This window comes from Rhamphochromis longiceps, linkage group LG17 (genome assembly GCF_057381845.1).
Source record: "Rhamphochromis longiceps isolate RC_006_pf linkage group LG17, R_longiceps_female_GT1.1, whole genome shotgun sequence".
NCBI classification, from domain to species: Eukaryota; Metazoa; Chordata; class Actinopteri; order Cichliformes; family Cichlidae; genus Rhamphochromis; species Rhamphochromis longiceps.
In genome coordinates, this window is record NC_140573.1 from 4,046,888 (window position 1) to 4,064,647 (window position 17,760).

The 17,760-nt window shown below is 41.3% G+C and overlaps 2 protein-coding genes across 2 annotated transcripts in view; both read left to right on the forward strand.

Moving 5' to 3' along the window:
* Positions 1 to 748: 748 nt before the first annotated feature.
* On the forward strand, positions 749 to 2,151 carry LOC146649128 (uncharacterized). The gene is made up of 4 exons (XM_085387560.1): positions 749 to 952; positions 1,067 to 1,175; positions 1,447 to 1,468; positions 1,855 to 2,151. Exons 1-4 carry the CDS (start codon positions 766 to 768, stop codon positions 2,149 to 2,151), a joined length of 615 nt encoding a protein of 204 aa, XP_085243686.1. The 5' UTR covers positions 749 to 765.
* Positions 2,152 to 4,102: 1,951 nt separating this feature from the next.
* nav3 (neuron navigator 3) overlaps positions 4,103 to 17,760 on the forward strand; it is a 405,702-nt gene continuing 392,044 nt past the window's right edge. Inside the window, exon 1 of the mRNA XM_085385777.1 lies at positions 4,103 to 4,240. The gene's annotated coding sequence lies outside the window, so the exon portion shown is untranslated. The remainder of the gene's footprint in view (positions 4,241 to 17,760) is intronic.

The following is a 17,760-nucleotide window of genomic DNA, read 5'->3' on the forward strand; positions in this document are numbered from 1 at the left end:
TCCCTTTCAATGGCCTCTGGTCCCGCCAGATTGAGGAGTATATAGGGCTTAGTCTTAGCATTTTTGTCACTGTGGGCAGCGGCGATAAAGATGTCATATTCGCGCTCGAACTTACGCCAGTTTTCAGCGACGTTGCCGTCAAAGATGAGAGGATCTGGGCGCCGGAATCCGTCCGCCATGTTGTGCGGTGATTGCTTTTTTCGTCGTCCTTACCGGCTCCGCTTTTCTTCTTGGACTGTGCAGGATTTCTAAGATATCCCACTTCTGACACCATGTAGGTTTTGCTTATAATAACCAGTCCGCTGTAACTGTATGCCAGGCGTTTATTAGCAGCCAACATGAACGTCCGTACACTCGTAACCGGAAGTACACATCACATCTAGAGAGAACCACAGCGACACCTGCTGGAACTCTCCGTAACGGCAGCAACAGGAGGCAGTATGGAGAAACATAACATTGCTGTTATCTACAATGGGAGATAACTGTTTCAATGTAGGGGGAACAATTCTTATTGTGGCAAACATTTTACAGGATTGCCAAGTTGTCAAAGCACTGTGTCAGGTCTTTGAAAACTGTAATGCCTTTTTCAGCTATCCATTGGACTCAACATGCCTTGGAATTTACTTTGTTTCAAATCTGTCTAAACAAATGAATCTTGTATTACTTGATGAATTAAAACAGAAAATGGTGCTTTTGCCACTGAAGTCTGGATATGTGGCATTGCCACTGCTGTACTAGTTGGCTTCTTTTTGCTTTCTCACCAGCATGCTACCATTTGCAGTTGTTGATTTTCTGGATGGTGGAGGTGCATCCATAATTCCTTGCAAGTGGTTTACAGGACCAGCGGAAGATTCTTGTTTCTGGCCACCAGGGAGAGTCAATATCAATAAGGATGGAGTTACTCCAGATGCAAACTGGTCACAGTACAGAGTTCGCATCTTGGGGAAAGCTGGTAAGAAGCATTTTTGTTTATTGCTACCAAATATTCTGTCATTAAAGACAGAACAAAAAATTTCCCTGTAATTTCACTAACAACATTTTGTTGATGTATGTCAAAAATTTACAGAAAACTATGAAAATCCCAGGGTGAAACTGCAGAGGTCTGAAGCAACCTCTGATCTGCAGACTGAGTCAGATTCTGGAAGCAGATTGGGAAAAGGGAAGCGGAAAAGGAGGTAATTATGTGTCTTAAAAACGCCTTAAAAGCAACAATTTATTGTGGTGATTATAAGAAAAACAAAAACAAGCTGACAGTATCTTTAGCAGACCATTGCTGCTCACCAGATTTAGATATGATCTTAAAATAGCACTTTGTAACTTTTTGACTTTTAAAAATCAGTTTTAGACTCCTTTTGATGCCGGACTGTACATTAATGTTTTTAGTTTGTAGGACTAACCAGTAACTAAATTGTTTGTGGGGTTTTTTAATATTTTTTTCATTTTAAGGCCAGTGATCCAGGGCAGCACGGTGGCACGGTGGTTAGCACTGTTGCTGCACAGCAAGAAGGTCCTGAGTTCAATTCCACCATCAGGCCGGGGTCTTTCTGTGTGGAGTTTGCATGTTCTCCCCGTGTCTGCGTGGGTTCCCTCCGGGTACTCCGGCTTCCTCCCACTGTCCAAAGACATGCAGCTTGTGGGGATAGGTTAATTGGATAATCCAAATTGCCACTAGGTGTGAATGTGAGTATGAATGGTTGTCTGTCCTTGTGTGTTAGCCCTGCGACAGACTGGCGACCTGTCCAGGGTGTACCCCGCCTCTCGCCCTATGACAGCTGGGATTGGCTCCAGCACCCCCCACGACCCTGAAAAGGATAAGCGGAAGCGAATGAATGGATGGATGGATGGATGATCCAGTTAAGCTCGGATGAGGATTGGGACAACGCTGCAGAACAGCCAGAGACCTCATCACCATCAGCAATGGAGAATAGACATTCAAGTGAAACTCCCCACCAGAACGTCACTCATCCATTTGTTCAGCTACCACCACCCTCAACTCCTTCACCTGTGGTTTCACAACCAGTTCCAAGACAACTTGTACAAGCCACCAATACCAGCATGTTTGTACGTGTTCTAACCCTCCTGGAAGACATTAAGGAGACTCAGAGGATCCACAGTCGAATGCTACAGTCTCTCCTCAGTGCAATGAAGTAGTGGAAGGTGAGCTCCACAAAAGTTGCTGTTTTTGATAATAAAATAGATAAAATAAAAGAAGTGATGTCATTTTCGCGGAAATGTAGTTTTTTTTTTTTTTTTTTTTTAACCATCAGGGCCTCATGAGCTTATACTGGTGTTTTTAAAAGTTATCTTTGACTTTATGACTTTCGGTGTCGTTTCTGGGATGCTTAGGACTCATATTGCACTGCTGGAAATAGTTTATTTTGATGCATATGCTGCTTTTTTGCAAATTTTCAGTATAATATTTATTTTCGTTTTTCCTGCAGTATATAAAAATTGGTGTATTTCAAAAATAAAACTATGAAGACACTCAAAATAAATTTCCTGTGGTGGGAAACTATTTTGTGCAACTTTTTTGTATTTACAGTTTTGAGGGATAAGCCTCTTAAATTTCTCTAACTAGAAAGACATGCAGCTTGTGGGGATAGGTTAATTGATTAATCCAAATTGTCACTAGGTGTGAATGTGAATGGTTGTCTGTCCTTGTGTGTTAGCCCTGCGACAGACTGGCGACCTGTCCAGGGTGTACCCCGCCTTTCGCCCTATGACAGCTGGGATAGGCTCCAGCGCCCCCCGCGACCCTGAAAAGGATAAGCGGAAGCGAATGAATGGATGGATGGATGGATGGATGATCCAGTTAAGCTCGGATGAGGACTGGGACAACGCTGCAGAACAGCCAGAGACCTCATCACCATCAGCAATGGAGAATAGACATTCAAGTGAAACTCCCCACCAGAACGTCACTCATCCATTTGTTCAGCTACCACCACCCTCAACTCCTTCACCTGTGGTTTCACAACCAGTTCCAAGACAACTTGTACAAGCCACCAATACCAGCATGTTTGTACGTGTTCTAACCCTCCTGGAAGACATTAATGATAAATATATGTGTTGGTGTAAAAAGCAACAACAATTTCATTGAGGAAGGAAAGTAAGGTAGGGATGGTAAATGGCCTGTATTTGTATAGTGCTTTACTAGTCCCTAAGGACCCCAAAGCGCTTTACATATCCAGTCATCCACCCATTCACACACACATTGAGACACTGGTGATGGCAGCTACATTGTAGCCACAGCCACCCTGGGGCGCACTGACAGAGGCGAGGCTGCCGGACACTGGCGCCACCGGGCCCTCTGACCACCACCAGTAGGCAACGGGTGAAGTGTCTTGCCCAAGGACACAACAACCGAGACTGTCTGAGCCGGGGCTCGAACCGGCAACCTTCCGATTACAAGGCAAACTCCCAACTCTTGAGCCACGATCGCCCGGCTCTAAGGAGAAATATTAACAGTGACAGTGAGCTATCAACTCAATGATTTGTTGACAAGAATATCACCACAAATACCTTTTGTGTGGCTGTGATTATAGCCATGGTTACCTGTATCAACATTTGAACCTTACCTACAACTCACACACAACTCTGTCTAAAAATGGAATTTTAGTTAACGCCTTCTCTCAAACTGAAGAAAATGAAGGTTGAAGAAATAATGATGGTAAAATAAAATACTGTACTCTCAGAGACATTTGTAACACAAACATCTCCCTCCTTAGGTCTTTTGTGATCACAATAGAAAGTAAAACACAAATTTAATAAGGTTAGTTGTGCTTGAGATTTGCATCACTTCATATAAGCAACATGCAACCTGTTGATTCTGCAATAAAAGTCCTTTTTGCATGGCAGACTACATTTCATATCCCTTGTTGCTGGTTCACAGATGCCACAGTAGGTTGCAGAAAGAGCCACCTCCACAGGCGACTACAGACTGCCATTTGGGGTGCAACACCGCCACCTCGTGTCCCTCTTAGCAGCTACACCCACCCATTGAGCGCTTAAACGGGCTTGGCGCTCAGAGGTGTGCAGCCTGCTGCCTTCTCTCAGTCTGAACAGAGCATTTTTTCTCCCGCAGACACCCGAGCTGGGAACCGATCTGTCCTCTCCAGAAACATCCTCTAGGAGATCCAAATCAGCAGTTTCCTCTTCTTAAAAGCCGTCTTGGTTTTCTCGTGTGATTGAAGAGCTGCGATTAAAAAAAAAGGAAACCTCCGTTCTTTAGTAGCTGCATCAGGTAAGACAATTTGCAATCAGTTTGAAAGAGAAACGCCTCATTTTACGACTTGGTGATGTGTTGCTGGGTTGTTGGGCGTGGGAATGTGTGGCTTGTGGGAATGAACAAAAGATGATGCACAGTGTGGATCGTTCCTGACTGCACCTGCTTCTAAATGAGTGTGTCTGCCATGGGTGTAAATACATGAAACACTTTTGCAAGGTGCTGGAAGATCAACAAGGCGAGGTTGATGTAGCAGTTCGGGGAGTAATGATCAAGCAGCGATGGTTGAAAGCATCATGACAGACGGAGCAGATGTTACTCAAACTGCGTGCATTTGGCGATGATCATGAGGCAAGCATGGATAGCCTATTTTCCTTTGGTTAGCTTAATATAACTTTCGATTTGAACAGTATTCCTCGGATTCATGCCATCCGCTGGCATTCAAATCAGTTTCATCACCATCAAAGAGCTGCTGAAGAGCTGGTGCCAGCTGAGCCACGGGATCTTTACCTTCCACAAGGAATCATTCAGGGGTTTTTTCGCGGGGGGGGGGGACAGTGACAAACTTTATGTGAAGCAGCTGCAGACATGCACTCTTGGACTTTTGTCCTTTTCCTTTTATGATGTCTGCAAGATGTCTGTCAGCTCAAGATGCTCTAGGTTTTGTCGTTCACGTTATCGAAACCTCACTTTAGGAGGAGCCATGATGTTTGCTTTCATGAGAGGCAGACGGGAATTTGGACTCATCCTAATCTGTTTAGTATCCCTCACAGCCTGGACTCATGAATTCCTGGAACATTTTTAATAATAGATTGCTGAACAGATTCACTAGGTTGCAGCATTGATTTTTGTCTGTGCAAGGCTGTAAAGAGTCGCCTGATAAGAAACCAATTGGGGCATTTTTTTCTCTTATGAAGAAAATCTATAGCAATCATAGTAAATCCTAAAGTGGATAGTATATAAATATAGAAAATCCAAGATACTTGTATAGCAGCAGAGTGATGACACAGACACTAAAGTGTTCACAAAGTGACAGTAAACTAAAACTGATTTATTATCATTGTTTAATCTTTGTTAAGTCCAGTTTTTCCTAAAAGCTGTCCATGGATGAACTCCCTAATCATCTACATTTCATGTGTTACCATAAATCGCACGTCTTGCCATGCGAGACTCTGTGTTTGTTCCAGCGAATAATAACAGCTTCTTTATTGCCCTAATTGAATTACACACCCAAGTCAGACGCACCAATTATTTCCTTGATTGTGTAACAAGTGAGATGCTGCGGCATCTGGTATCCGCATCCCACAGGAGCGGTGTGAGGCCTGAACTGGCTGTGAGCCCGCTGATGGCCTTAACCCCCCCCCACCCTTCCCCCTCACTCGTTCAACCAGAAGCTGCAGAATTGAGAGGGGTAAGAATTTCTTCCCTTGGGAATACTAATAACCTTAGCAGACAGATTTGTCTGTGTCTTGTTCACTATCAACTCAGTAGGCAGGCGTGAGGTCGTGTCAGGACGCTGCAGTCATGTTGGGGCTAGATAGAGTCTGGTAGGGTGAATGAGGCTGCATAAGTAAGCGTTTTTATTAGCTCAAGAGAAATCCTTAACTCTGGTGAATCCTGCTCTAAAGAAGAGCCCACAGACTCTGGTTGCCAAAGGCCAGTGGTGTTTGGGAATATCTGTCCTTTTGGTTATTTGGAATGGTCACTACAAGCAATAATTGTTATCCATTTAGACAATGGACAGCACCCCTCCCCTATAATACAGGATGGGGGCTGGTCCCTATACCAGATGCCATAGGACAAGATGCAGGGTACACCCTGGGCGGGTCACCAGTCTGTCAAGAAGTACCCAGAGAGAATCCTCACAGTCACAACATCATAACTCTACACTGTTCACATGGGGGATTTGAACCCAGGCACTTGCTTGCTGTGAGGCAGCAGTACTAACCACTGTACCACTCTTTTTTAGCCTTTTTGCTTTGTATGAGAAAGAAAAGCAGCATATAGTTAGTGGTCTACACATTTGCCTGACATGTAAAAGATCTCTGGTTTGATGCCAGGAGGAGCCACCAATCCATTTGGGGTTGTATCAAGAAGGGCATCTGGTGTAAGAGATCTGCCAAATCAAACATGCAGGGGTACCTCCTGTGGTGATCTCTGTGAATAAGGGAGCAGCTGAAAACAGCTTCTTCTTTTTGACAAAGAGAAGGGAGGAAGTTGAAACCAGCAAATAAATAACTGGAACACAGCTTGTTTAATGAGGTAATCAGATAACTGCTGAAACTCAGTATATGCGCTCATCGCTATCTGTCGTGTGCTGTCATGCAGTGGAAGCTTAAACCTAGAAGTATCATTTCCTTTTGAATGATTCTGAAAACCGCTGATGGGCATTACTCCATTCATTCACGCTGGATCCAAACTTTTATCCAAGTAACTAACATGACTCCATTTGATTATTTAACCATGTTTGGTAAATTTCTCCTTGTTGGAACACAATAACACAACACAGCAATACCATGTTTTTACATTTGGAAAGACACAAACTCTTTTTAGTGGCTTTGTTGGTTTTGTATCAGATTTTATTTGCTCTGGTTTCTGTCTTTGTCTCAACCCCATTTAGATGTGGTCTTGGCTATAAACATCACTGGAGCTGCTCGTTGAACTGAGTTGTGTTTGCCTCTTGCGCTGCCTTTTGTCTTTTCGTCTCTGACATTTTTGGTTAGTTTTCTGCTTTCTGTTTGCAATGAATCCACTCTCTAACCAAACCACTTCCAGGTGTTTCTGTCCAAGTAATAAGGATGGATATTGAACCTCAAGACCATTTTTTGATGACTGAAATGTTTCCATCCAGTTGGTCAGAGTACTGAAAACCAAGTTTAGATATCTGGCCAGATTCAGAATCTGGAAATTTAGTGTACATCATTCTTGTTTAGAGAACTTTTAATATTTGGAAAAATGGTTTCTGTAAAATGAGTTAAAAGAGACAAAGGTTTGAAGCTCACATGGTGCTGGGACCACAAAAAAAGTAATAATAATTTTATATGTTCTCCGGTGGAATGAAGCCATGCGTTTTACATCTGTGTCTGCATTTTAAGTGCATGTTTAAAATGAGAAGGAGATGAGCACCAGGGTGGTTTGAGGTGCTGAGATGTGGAACAGGAACATGTCGGGCTGGTTTGGTTCATTGATGCTGTGTGTTAGGGGCAGCGGTGAACCCTGGGGACTCAACCCCTGTCTCCTGCTTTGGTCCTTCTGTTCAGCTCTCCATTATGACTGTCACTCTTATCATCAGCTAATTCCAGCTTCCTGCACGACTCTCATCATATTTTAATCTTTTCTTCTTCACTCTTTTTTAGCTTTCTTTCTCTAAGTATGCTTCCTGCCGCATAGAAGTAATAGCTTTCCTTCCCTTCTCCCGTCTCCTTCGATCTTTCCTCATTTCCCTTCCCTCATCTCTTCCTTCTCTTTCATGTCAAAGCTTTCATTTTACAACTTCTTTTTTGTGCCCTTAGGTTGTGTCTGTGTGGGATCACGAGGGTAGCGTTTCACCAAGATCAATGACGGCTTAAGATATTTCATTTAAAGTGTCAGATTAAATTAGGTCTAACCGCGGCAGATGGGGGTTTAAAGGCCCCTGATAGAGAGCAGGGACATGCTCTCCCATCAGCATCGATTAGCTCCATTGTCATTTTTGGACGGAGACTCATGTGATTAATTGGACCTTAAGAAGTACCTGAAGGTATGTCATCAGATTTTACTTTGGGATTGAGATTTTTTTCTTCTTGAAAACTGACTAATCAGTTTCCGAGTTTCCTTCTTCCCTGTCATGCAGTTGTCATCTGAGTTACAGTGAATCTGGGTTAACTCATGAGTCTTTTCTGTGTAGAAACTACTTGTGGATGCTCAAAGTAAATCCACCGCAAAGCACATTTGACAATAGCAAAGACTCAAGAATTAAAGACTGTTGAAAAGAGGAGGAGAAAAGACTAAAGTGGCGTGTAATCAAAACACAGAGGTGAGAAAGAGCAAAAAACAAACTGCTGCTTTTACTGTTTTGTAGAGAGGAGGAAGGCATGGGGAATAGGGAATAATAAGAGACAAAAAGCAGAGGTAGGGTAGGAGAGAGATTATTTGTCACCACTGACTGTTCAAGGCAGAGAGCCTCGTGGCACTGACGGCCTGTGGAGCTGCTCTTTGAGGATACTGGATGAACTTCTCGTGAGAGATGTAGGTTTGTGTCTCTGCAGCTATGAGCTGTGGATAAATTCTCCAGTGAAGGATTGGAAGGTTGTTGTGTGTATATGTCCACAGTAATGGTCATCAATATTATACTTTTATATATAAAGGAATCAAGGAACTGAAGGCCTTATCTAGAATCCAATGGTTTGTCTTTAGCCCGTGGGCTAATTTTATGGGAGCCCTGGTGTGACGAAAGGAGATCCAAATTTTTGAAAAGCCTGGAGATCAGCTGAACAAAAAAAAGAAGCAAATCATCTTTATCTGATACCTTCTTGTTCCTTCCCGATTGATGCCGATTGATTGCCTACACAGGGTTGTCTGATTTTTTTGCCCTAAAACTCTTCAGACTTTACCTTACAATATAAACGCCTTGAGTTAATTGTGGCGGTGAGTTGACACTATAGAAATAAAACTGAATTGAATTGAACGTCAGGTCTTGACTGAAAAAAACTTTGACTTCTGAGGTTGTAGCTGTAACTGGACTGTCGGCTGGACATCCTTCTTTGACTTTTTGGTGCAGTGGTCAGAACACAGGTTAGAAATTTAGATTGGGGGCGGGGACTAATCTGTGTGAAAAATGGTGTTAGTATTGTAGAAGTAAGGGCAATTTGCAGACATTTCGGCTTATAATAGACGTGAAATTGCAGAACTGTGTGTGTGGGACATCAACTGAAGGTTCAATCTGTGATGTTTGTGGGTGCTGAAGTGTGGAAAAAATGTTCTGTTTTATAGGAGCTTATTTAACATACATTATATTGTGCAACATTTTTGCATCAAGAAGAGCTTTAAATGCTCCTACAATTGGCATTGTAAGAAGATAAAAAAAAAGAAAGGACATTGCCAGCCCTTCTAACTGGATTAAAACTAGTGGAATTTTTGGGGAGCTGATTCCTAATTTAAAGTTTCTGGCCAGTTAGAACATGTAATATGAATGCTTAAGGTGAAGTAGAGCGCAGACATGGTTCTTATATGAAAATGATCAAGAAGCCAATTTTTCATCAGTCCTATTATGAAAGTATAATGAATAAAATGACAGGATTGGCTGAATTTACCCTGAAGTGACCTTGGATTCACACAGTAAGAAATTTTGAAGAATGGATTGCCTAATAGATAGAGCCTCTAGTCGAGTGTCTAGTCTGTTCGATAATACCAACCTGTCTCACAGCTGATCCAGTAACCCACATTTGTACAAGTACACAGGTACCTTGTTGGCACTTGACAGATCTTTTATTGCCTCATTCAGTATGTCTCTATTTTGACTTTTGGAGGTTCAGAGAAAGTTAGCACAGTGTGCGTTTCCATTTGAGTCTCTCACAATGCTACACATTGTCAACATGGAGCAGTTGAGTACAAACATGTTGTTTGACTTTAGGCCGACACTAGTGTACCTCACTCCTTTGTGAGTCAGCTGCTGCCACTGTAGAGGTTTTGCTTGTGACGTCATGTGCTCGTTGCTCTCCGCCATATTGGACGTGATAAGCGGTAGTGATCATGTTCAATCACTTATATGTAATATACATACAAATTATCACTACTTTTTTCACAATGCCTACATTGTGCTGTGTGATTGGATGCAGCAATCAATACTTTCCCGTTGAACACACAAGAATATAGAAAAAGTGGAAGAGAATGTAATTTTTCTGCCCGTTTCTCATGCCGACCACTTAGAATACTAATCAAGTGGAACCAGATAATCTTCCACGGCACACCTGATTATTTCTCACGGCACACCTGAGCAGCGGCACAGTGGTTTTAGTGTCCTAAAACTTGTAAACTACTGGTCCTTGCTATATGATGTACTTTTTGCTGCTATTAAAAGCTGTCTCCATCATTTTTCTGGCAAATATCCAGAAAATGAAACCAGCTGAGCTGAGACTGAGTTAGATGTTAATACAGTCTCGATCAAAAGTTTCAGTTTCAACCTGTTCCAGTTTAAGTGTTGTTTTCAATAAACTGCATGCTCAAAAAATGTTTTGTCTGACTCCCATTTCTTCTTGTTGAAGCTTTACTTGGAAACTAGCAAACTATGATTTTTTTTGCTATTTTTCAAGTGGTCTTAAACTTTTAATCGGGACTGTATATTACTTCTGTTAAAGAGTCCTGACAACAGGCGTGACTGTTGCCTTACATTTCTTCTGATTGGCAGGGCTGAAAGCACGCTCTTAACGTTGATGCCTAAAACAGCAGCAATGTGGCAAAAACAGGCTGCAGTTCAATGATTGCAATGAAAGAAAAAAATGAAAATGGGGCTTGAAGATTGAAGCTGGAAAGGGTGAGATAACAGAGTCCACATCTACTTCTCCTCTTGATATAAGTGTAACAGTGGGCCAAATGGGCCTTTTTCAGCCCTGACTCATGCTAATGCGTTAATATGAAACGCCGCCACTGCACACCACACAAATGGTGTGAATCTACATTTTTATGTCATTTGCTATAAGATTGATAACCCATTAGTCTGAGCATGGCAGGCTGAGCACAAGGTAAGGAGAAATATCCACACTTGGTTCTTATTTACATCAGGCCCATTCATCTCCCATCTCATTTTAAGCTGAGCTTGACATTGAAATGGGTGCGTATTAAGCACAGAGAGGGGAGACTTTGGTATGTATCATACCGTTTTTTTTTTTTTTTGCTCCACCCAAGGAGTGAATCAGAAATGATGAATGGCATGGCAGTTTAATGATCTTGTAGTGGCAAGGCAAGTGCTGAAGCAGGCGCATTACATGCTAACTGCAGTGAGATGAAGATAGACTTTTGCCAGAAGTGTGTAGCAGTCACATAAAAAGCCTCTTCGTCAATTAAAGGAATGATCTGTGGAGTAAAAGGCAATGGTAAAGGTCATACTTATTGGACTCTTTCTACATCCACATACAAAACATCTTTCCTCTCTTTTTCTTATTATGAATATGCACCAGTTCCAGAATTCACCACATTCACTGCGATGCCCTCAGGATTTATCACACCAAGCATGCTCTCGAGCGCACATATAGATCTGTAGACTTTCGAGGAAATTAAGGGGGTAATTTGCATTTTACAGGGCTCCTTTTGTTTCTGCGAGGCCCATATCTTCAAAATAAGCCACAATGATGTTCTCTCTAGGCACAGCTACCCCACATCACAGGCTCTTATCACGTGTCAGCTGGGAGGTTCAGTACCAATTACAATTACATCTCCATTTCGATCTTGCACTTGCCACTCTCTTTGCCATTTTTTACCCTAGCTGCATTGTTGTGCCATCTCTCTTTTTTTGTATGTAAAGGTATCAGAGCTTGGTCAAACACTAATCTGCCCTCGGTGCATTAGTCTGTTGCACGATACAACATGCCACTATGAGAGAATTAAATCCACTACATGCACCTTAGGAGTCTGCAGAGCACAGGCATCACTTTCAGTATTGTTTCTTGCAAGTTGTTTTTTTTTTTTGTCGGATAAGTAATTGGATTCACTTCTGGTCATCTCAACGTGTGTGTGTGATCCTACTTGCTTAACTAGAAGTGGCATACGTGTGCATGCGTGTCTTGGATGGTTTAGCCACAGCTACAGCCAGGGAATGTTGCTGACACGAATGGGAAGACCACCACTTTTGTATTCCTGTATAATAAATCAGCATTGCATCAATCATACCATCAAAGCCGTGGTGGGTTAGCGCTTGGGCTTATCTGCGGGTAAACTGAAGAAGGCTCGCATGAATCGTGAGTTTTTTGCAAGGTTATGTGAGTTCATCACATCTTATGCCACATGTCAGTGTCTCAGTGCACATTTCAAAGCGTGAGCTGCTCTGTATTTGCCAAAAGATGCAAACCACTCAGTCTCCATGAATACATTAGTAGCTGCAGGCTACATAGAAAATTACTGATCCCACTGCATGTAACAGGATCTTACTGCTGAATGTGAATACACATCAAGTCTGTAATATTGTATTTTAAGCAATTGTAGTAAAGGCTAAAGGAAATGCATTCTGTCACTCATTGGAAAAGACTGATGGGAAAGTGATGTGCCCCGTGAAGGATTCCATATGTATTGGCTGCAAATTCTCCAATAATATAATAATGCATTCTCCAGATGCAATAAACTGATTTGTTTCCAAGCCATTGTTGGTTTGAGCTGGACAGAACCTTCTCTCTTTTGCAGTAGTTGTCCTATCCAGCTCCAGTAAAAAATAAGGTTGGTTTGTCTTTATTTAAAATTATGGTGAGTATACCTTTGAGATTCATTACAGTATACATTTACTTTGAAGTCACTAATCAGAGTAGCACAACGCAGTTGTGTGGTTGCAGAAAAAATAACTGGTGTAAATAGGAACTGACATGGAAAGACACGAGTCAGTCTTGGCTACCTTAATGCCACAATTATAGATCTGTCCCTAATACTTTATGGTATTTGGAGGGGAAAAATAATCTCAACTAGTAGCTGTCTCTATGTGTTATTGTGTTCTTATGGGTGGGTGTGCTCTATTCCTGCTAGCCAGTGCATCCACCTAAATATCTCTTTTCCACTGATGTAATGCCGGTGCTGCCGGTGTGTCCCTGCTGGTGGTGGTTGTGCTTTCTAAGAACCAGACCACATTTCGTGAACCCTTAGTGTAAAATGTAAAAAACAATGGCGGTGAACAAAAAAATTAAAGCCAGTCATCTGCCAGTCATTAGTGAATTTCTTGCAGCAGCGTGAGACAGTGTTTCCAACTTTGGGTCCAGCAATATTCATGAGTCATGCTAATGCTATTGTTTTTTGCTTTTTTTTCCAGTGGAAATGTGCGCACCAGTTGTGCTACCAGTTGTAGATTATAAACCTATTTTATTTGCAGGATTTACTAGTTTTGGAAGCAAGGCAGCGCAGTGGTTAGCACTGCCTCACCACAAGAAGATCCTGAGTTGGATTCCACCATCTGGCCGGGTGCTATTGGCCGAGGCCTTCCTGTGTGGAGCATGTTCTCCCCGTGTTTGCGTGGGATCTCCTGGGTACTCTGGCTTCCTCACACAGTCCAAAGACATGCAGTTAGTGGGGTTAGATAATTGGTGATTCTAAATTGCCTGGTGAATGTGAGTGCGAGCAGTTTTCTGTATTAGCCCTGCGACAATTTGGCAACCCAGACGCTCCTTCACCCTGATAAGTATAAGTGAAAGAGAATGAATTGGTGGACTGTATTATTTGACAATCTATTGGTATTGGCATTTCTAACAGCTGACTGGTGGCTGTAGCTCATTGGAGCAACTCTACTAATTGGAAGGTTGCACAAGAATCCTTGGGCAAGGCACTGAACCCAAAGTTGCTAAACTAAACGAGAACGAGAACAAAAGTTAGAACTAAAACACTAAGAAACTGGAAACGTGGAACACTGAAAGCAGTAACACGGGGAAACTTACACACATGCTAAGATAACTACTAAGAGGGAAAGGACTATAATCACTAAGAGCTAAAGAAAACCAAAACTATGAACAACAATAATCAAATAATATAATTACTGAGTTTGAAACACAAATACTGGGTTGCAGACCAGTACCGTGACAGTTAGCTGGCTTGACAAAACCTAAAACCCAGGTTGCAGATAGCAAGTGTTAGGACAGCGGTTATTAAGTTTTTCCCTTAAGCAGGGTTTCCTATTTCAGACTCTGTGCTCGCTCACATAAAAATGATCATTCTGTCATGTAACCACTGTTCCACATGAAATGATCCCCATGAATCCTGCCTGCTCCAGACGCATTATGAAAGGATGATAATAAAATGGCTGATTAAAAATACACAAAGAAGAATATTAACATTAACATAGTGTCAGAGTGTATTTTTGGTTGTAAGTGCCTACTTGTACTATCACAGATAGGGGCAGGTGTCAATAAGAATTTATTCTTCTTCCTGCTCCTTTTCATGCATGGAAACAGTGTTACTTTAATTGAAAGGAAGGTTGTGTATAGGAAATGAATTACTGCTATATCCATGTGTGAAAACATTAAAATGCAACACTGTTGCAGATAACACAAAGGTTAGAGCTGCAGAGAAGACAGATTTGAGTGTGTATGTATTACAGCTCTGAAACTTTAAAATCCATACATTTTGACATAAATGTTACTGTTCCTCAGCCTAATAAAGCAGATGCTGCAATTGCTTTAATTTGTTGGCAGATCAATGTGAAAAACATTTTAGTGCTAAACACGCATTCTTAAATGTTACAGTCCCATAAATGTGTGTTCTGTGTTTTAGTCGTGTTAGAATCAAGTACAACAACATTTATACATTTTCTGTGTCAACAAATTAATAGATGCACATTCCTATGACAATGCCCGGTTCATTCACTGGTTTTAGTAAGGTACGGCTTAATAACTTTATATGGCCATTATACATTCTCTATAATTTCTTTAAAGTGCACTGTAAATACAACAGTCAGTGGTAACGTGGCACTTCTGACTGATTTGAAACTGAAATCTGGAAAATAATTTGCTCCCAACCAGGGTACGTGTTCAGTAATAAGTTTCCACAGTAATTTAGCCAGGTGAAGAAAGCCACTTTTTGCAAAACAGAAAATGAATTTGAATGAATAAATAAATAACAAACATAGGAAAACTTGTTTGTATTGCCGGTTTTAGCTGATATGTCATATTTTTAAATAACTAAATACCCATATCGATTTTTATCCTAAAAATCCAATAGGGGTTATATTATATTAGCTAAAGTTAAGTCTAACTGGTTCCTAATTTTGGAAGGTTGCTTGAAGCCATGTACACCAATGTAGCATTTTTGAAATAAGCAAGCAATTAATGAATTATCCAGTGAACAGCTGTCTGTATTCTTACTAACCGCATTGGCTAAGCCACGTCCTCCATTCCTGGGATTTCCAGTATGCTGTGACCAGTGTCTGATGTAATGCAGTCCAAAGTAATGCAGTACTATAATTACTACAGTGATGCACTATTAAGCTTTAGTTAGGTATTAGTAAGTGCTGTATTTATAAATTATGTAATTTCTTAATACAGATATAAAAGTTTATAAATTTTTGGTTAATGTGGTAAAGACAAAACTTTCATTGCTAATGCACGAATGGCCAAACACATGATGGAAAAAGTGCTAACACGACATCGACTCTACAAGCATCTACAAACAGAGCATGCTAACACAAAGCTAGCTAATGCATGCTTCGTCAGTTGCGGTGCAGTATATTGTAGGTCATGTTGCAGACTAATGCAGCGATTAGTGATACAAACTTCTTTCTCCAGTGAGTCAATAAGAAACTTAATGCATTACTTTTGTGCTTGTGTATATAACAACCCCAACATTAGCTATGATGGTCACAAAAGATCTGTTCATCATTTGTTTTTGGAACGTTCCATATTGCTGTGTCTATCAAAAGCTCTGTTATGACTTACCATCTATTTGGTGTGGCTTTATTTGCTCAAAGGATTGGAATATGACACAAATGCAGCACGTCTATGATGCCCATGGGCAGCGGTTCATGAATACACAATGAACTCCCATTTGTTTATCATTTCCCCTCTCATTTCACTGATGTTGCTGCTTATGCCCTCTGGGCCTGGATGACACTGCAAACCCTTTAATCACTGATTGATGCCAACGCACACATGCAAGCTCACTCGCACATATCACACAACAATTCCAATTACTGATTCAGCATCAATTATTTTCTCAGACAGTGCTTAGGAGACACTCACTGGAACTAGGATCCTCTGCTTAGTTGGCTATTGGATTGACAGAACGTATGTGCAATCACTTTGGATCCAGAATAAGCAAGTTTTCCATTCACTGGCAGCCTGGAGGGGGTTGAGGTTTTCAGTTGTGACCTAATGGACTGGTGGTCCAACATTGATCTTTGTGCAGTGGGTTCAAAGATTGGAATCAGACCTAGTTTATGTGTACTGTTTTATTACTGGGATGTGTTCATACGTCATGAAGCATGGGTTAGTCTGCAGACCAAGTGCAAAGAGGGATGCTTTTAAAGATGGAAACTACACTTCCCAGCAGAAATTCACAATATGTAGAGTATCGTCTTTAAGAGAGCAACAGTTTATGCATTCTAATATAAGGACATACAAGAAAACCTATAGTATTTGCATGTTACAGCAAGTGGAGCAACTGCTGTGTGGTGACAGCATACGGCAATCGAAAGCATCTCACGGACCAACTGGGACTTAATGGGACAACTAAGAGGCAAGTGAATGATTTCCAAAACCCACTAAAGACAGAACCACAGCAGTCTGCAGAGGCGAGAGCAGCTAAATGACATCAGAAATCAACAGTGAAGGGCTTTCCATGCTGCATTTGCATTTTTCAGTTTACATGGCATGGCTCGCACCTTGGGACGATTCACTAGTCACCTGACTGTCAGTCAAATGCCTATCAGTTACATGCATAAAATGTCATTGGTAAAATATCAACAATTAGGTTCCAGTCACCATGTCTAACCAGTGCGTGCCATGGAACGATCTGTGCTGTCAATAACGTCAGCCAACTGTGCAAGTGTGTTTGGAGATACGTCGGATAAACACAGAAGGGAAAGCAGGAGACTAATAAGAGACTATTTGGAGTCAGTATTGTAGTAATAGATGTGTTTGGTGGCATGCAGAATGTCTCTTTGAGGTTTCATAGAAAGTACTGACCATTTCAAAGTGCCTTTTTTTAAACCAAGCATTCAAAGCTCCAATGTATTTCCTCAACTTACATGAAAGAAAACATAACCTCTCAGTTAAAGTGAAAAGCTACGACCAGAGAAAGCCTTTGATCAGTAATAAATTGGTCAAGAATAGCCTTCATTCTTTTCTTACATATGGTTTCAATTCCTCCTAAAGGCCATCGCATCCCAACATTTTTCTGTTTGTTGGTGTCTAAGGACCATAATTTAAAATCTATAGTATCTGTTTTATACAGATCACACAGATGGTCATGGAAAATGTTTAGCATTGATTTTATCCAATTGGCAGGGTATGGCATTTTATTTAAAAAGCAGATAGTGGTTTGATGTACAACAACAGTCAACAGTCATTTTACTCAGAATGGCTGTTTAATCACTTGTTATACACAATTAATTAATCAGACGATCACACGCAGCAACCCAATGCTTTTAGGCATGTAGACAAGGTCATGACAAACTGCTGAGTTTCACACCAGGCGTCAGAATGGGGCAGAAAGGTGATGTAAGTAACTTTGAATATTTTGTGGTTGTTGTTGCCAGACAAGTGTGTCACGTGTGAATGTTTCTTTATTTTGGGAACTGCTGATCTCCTGGGATTTTACCACACAAACGTCTCTATAGAGAAGTCCAAGAAGCAAACAATATCCAGACAGTGGCAGTTTCC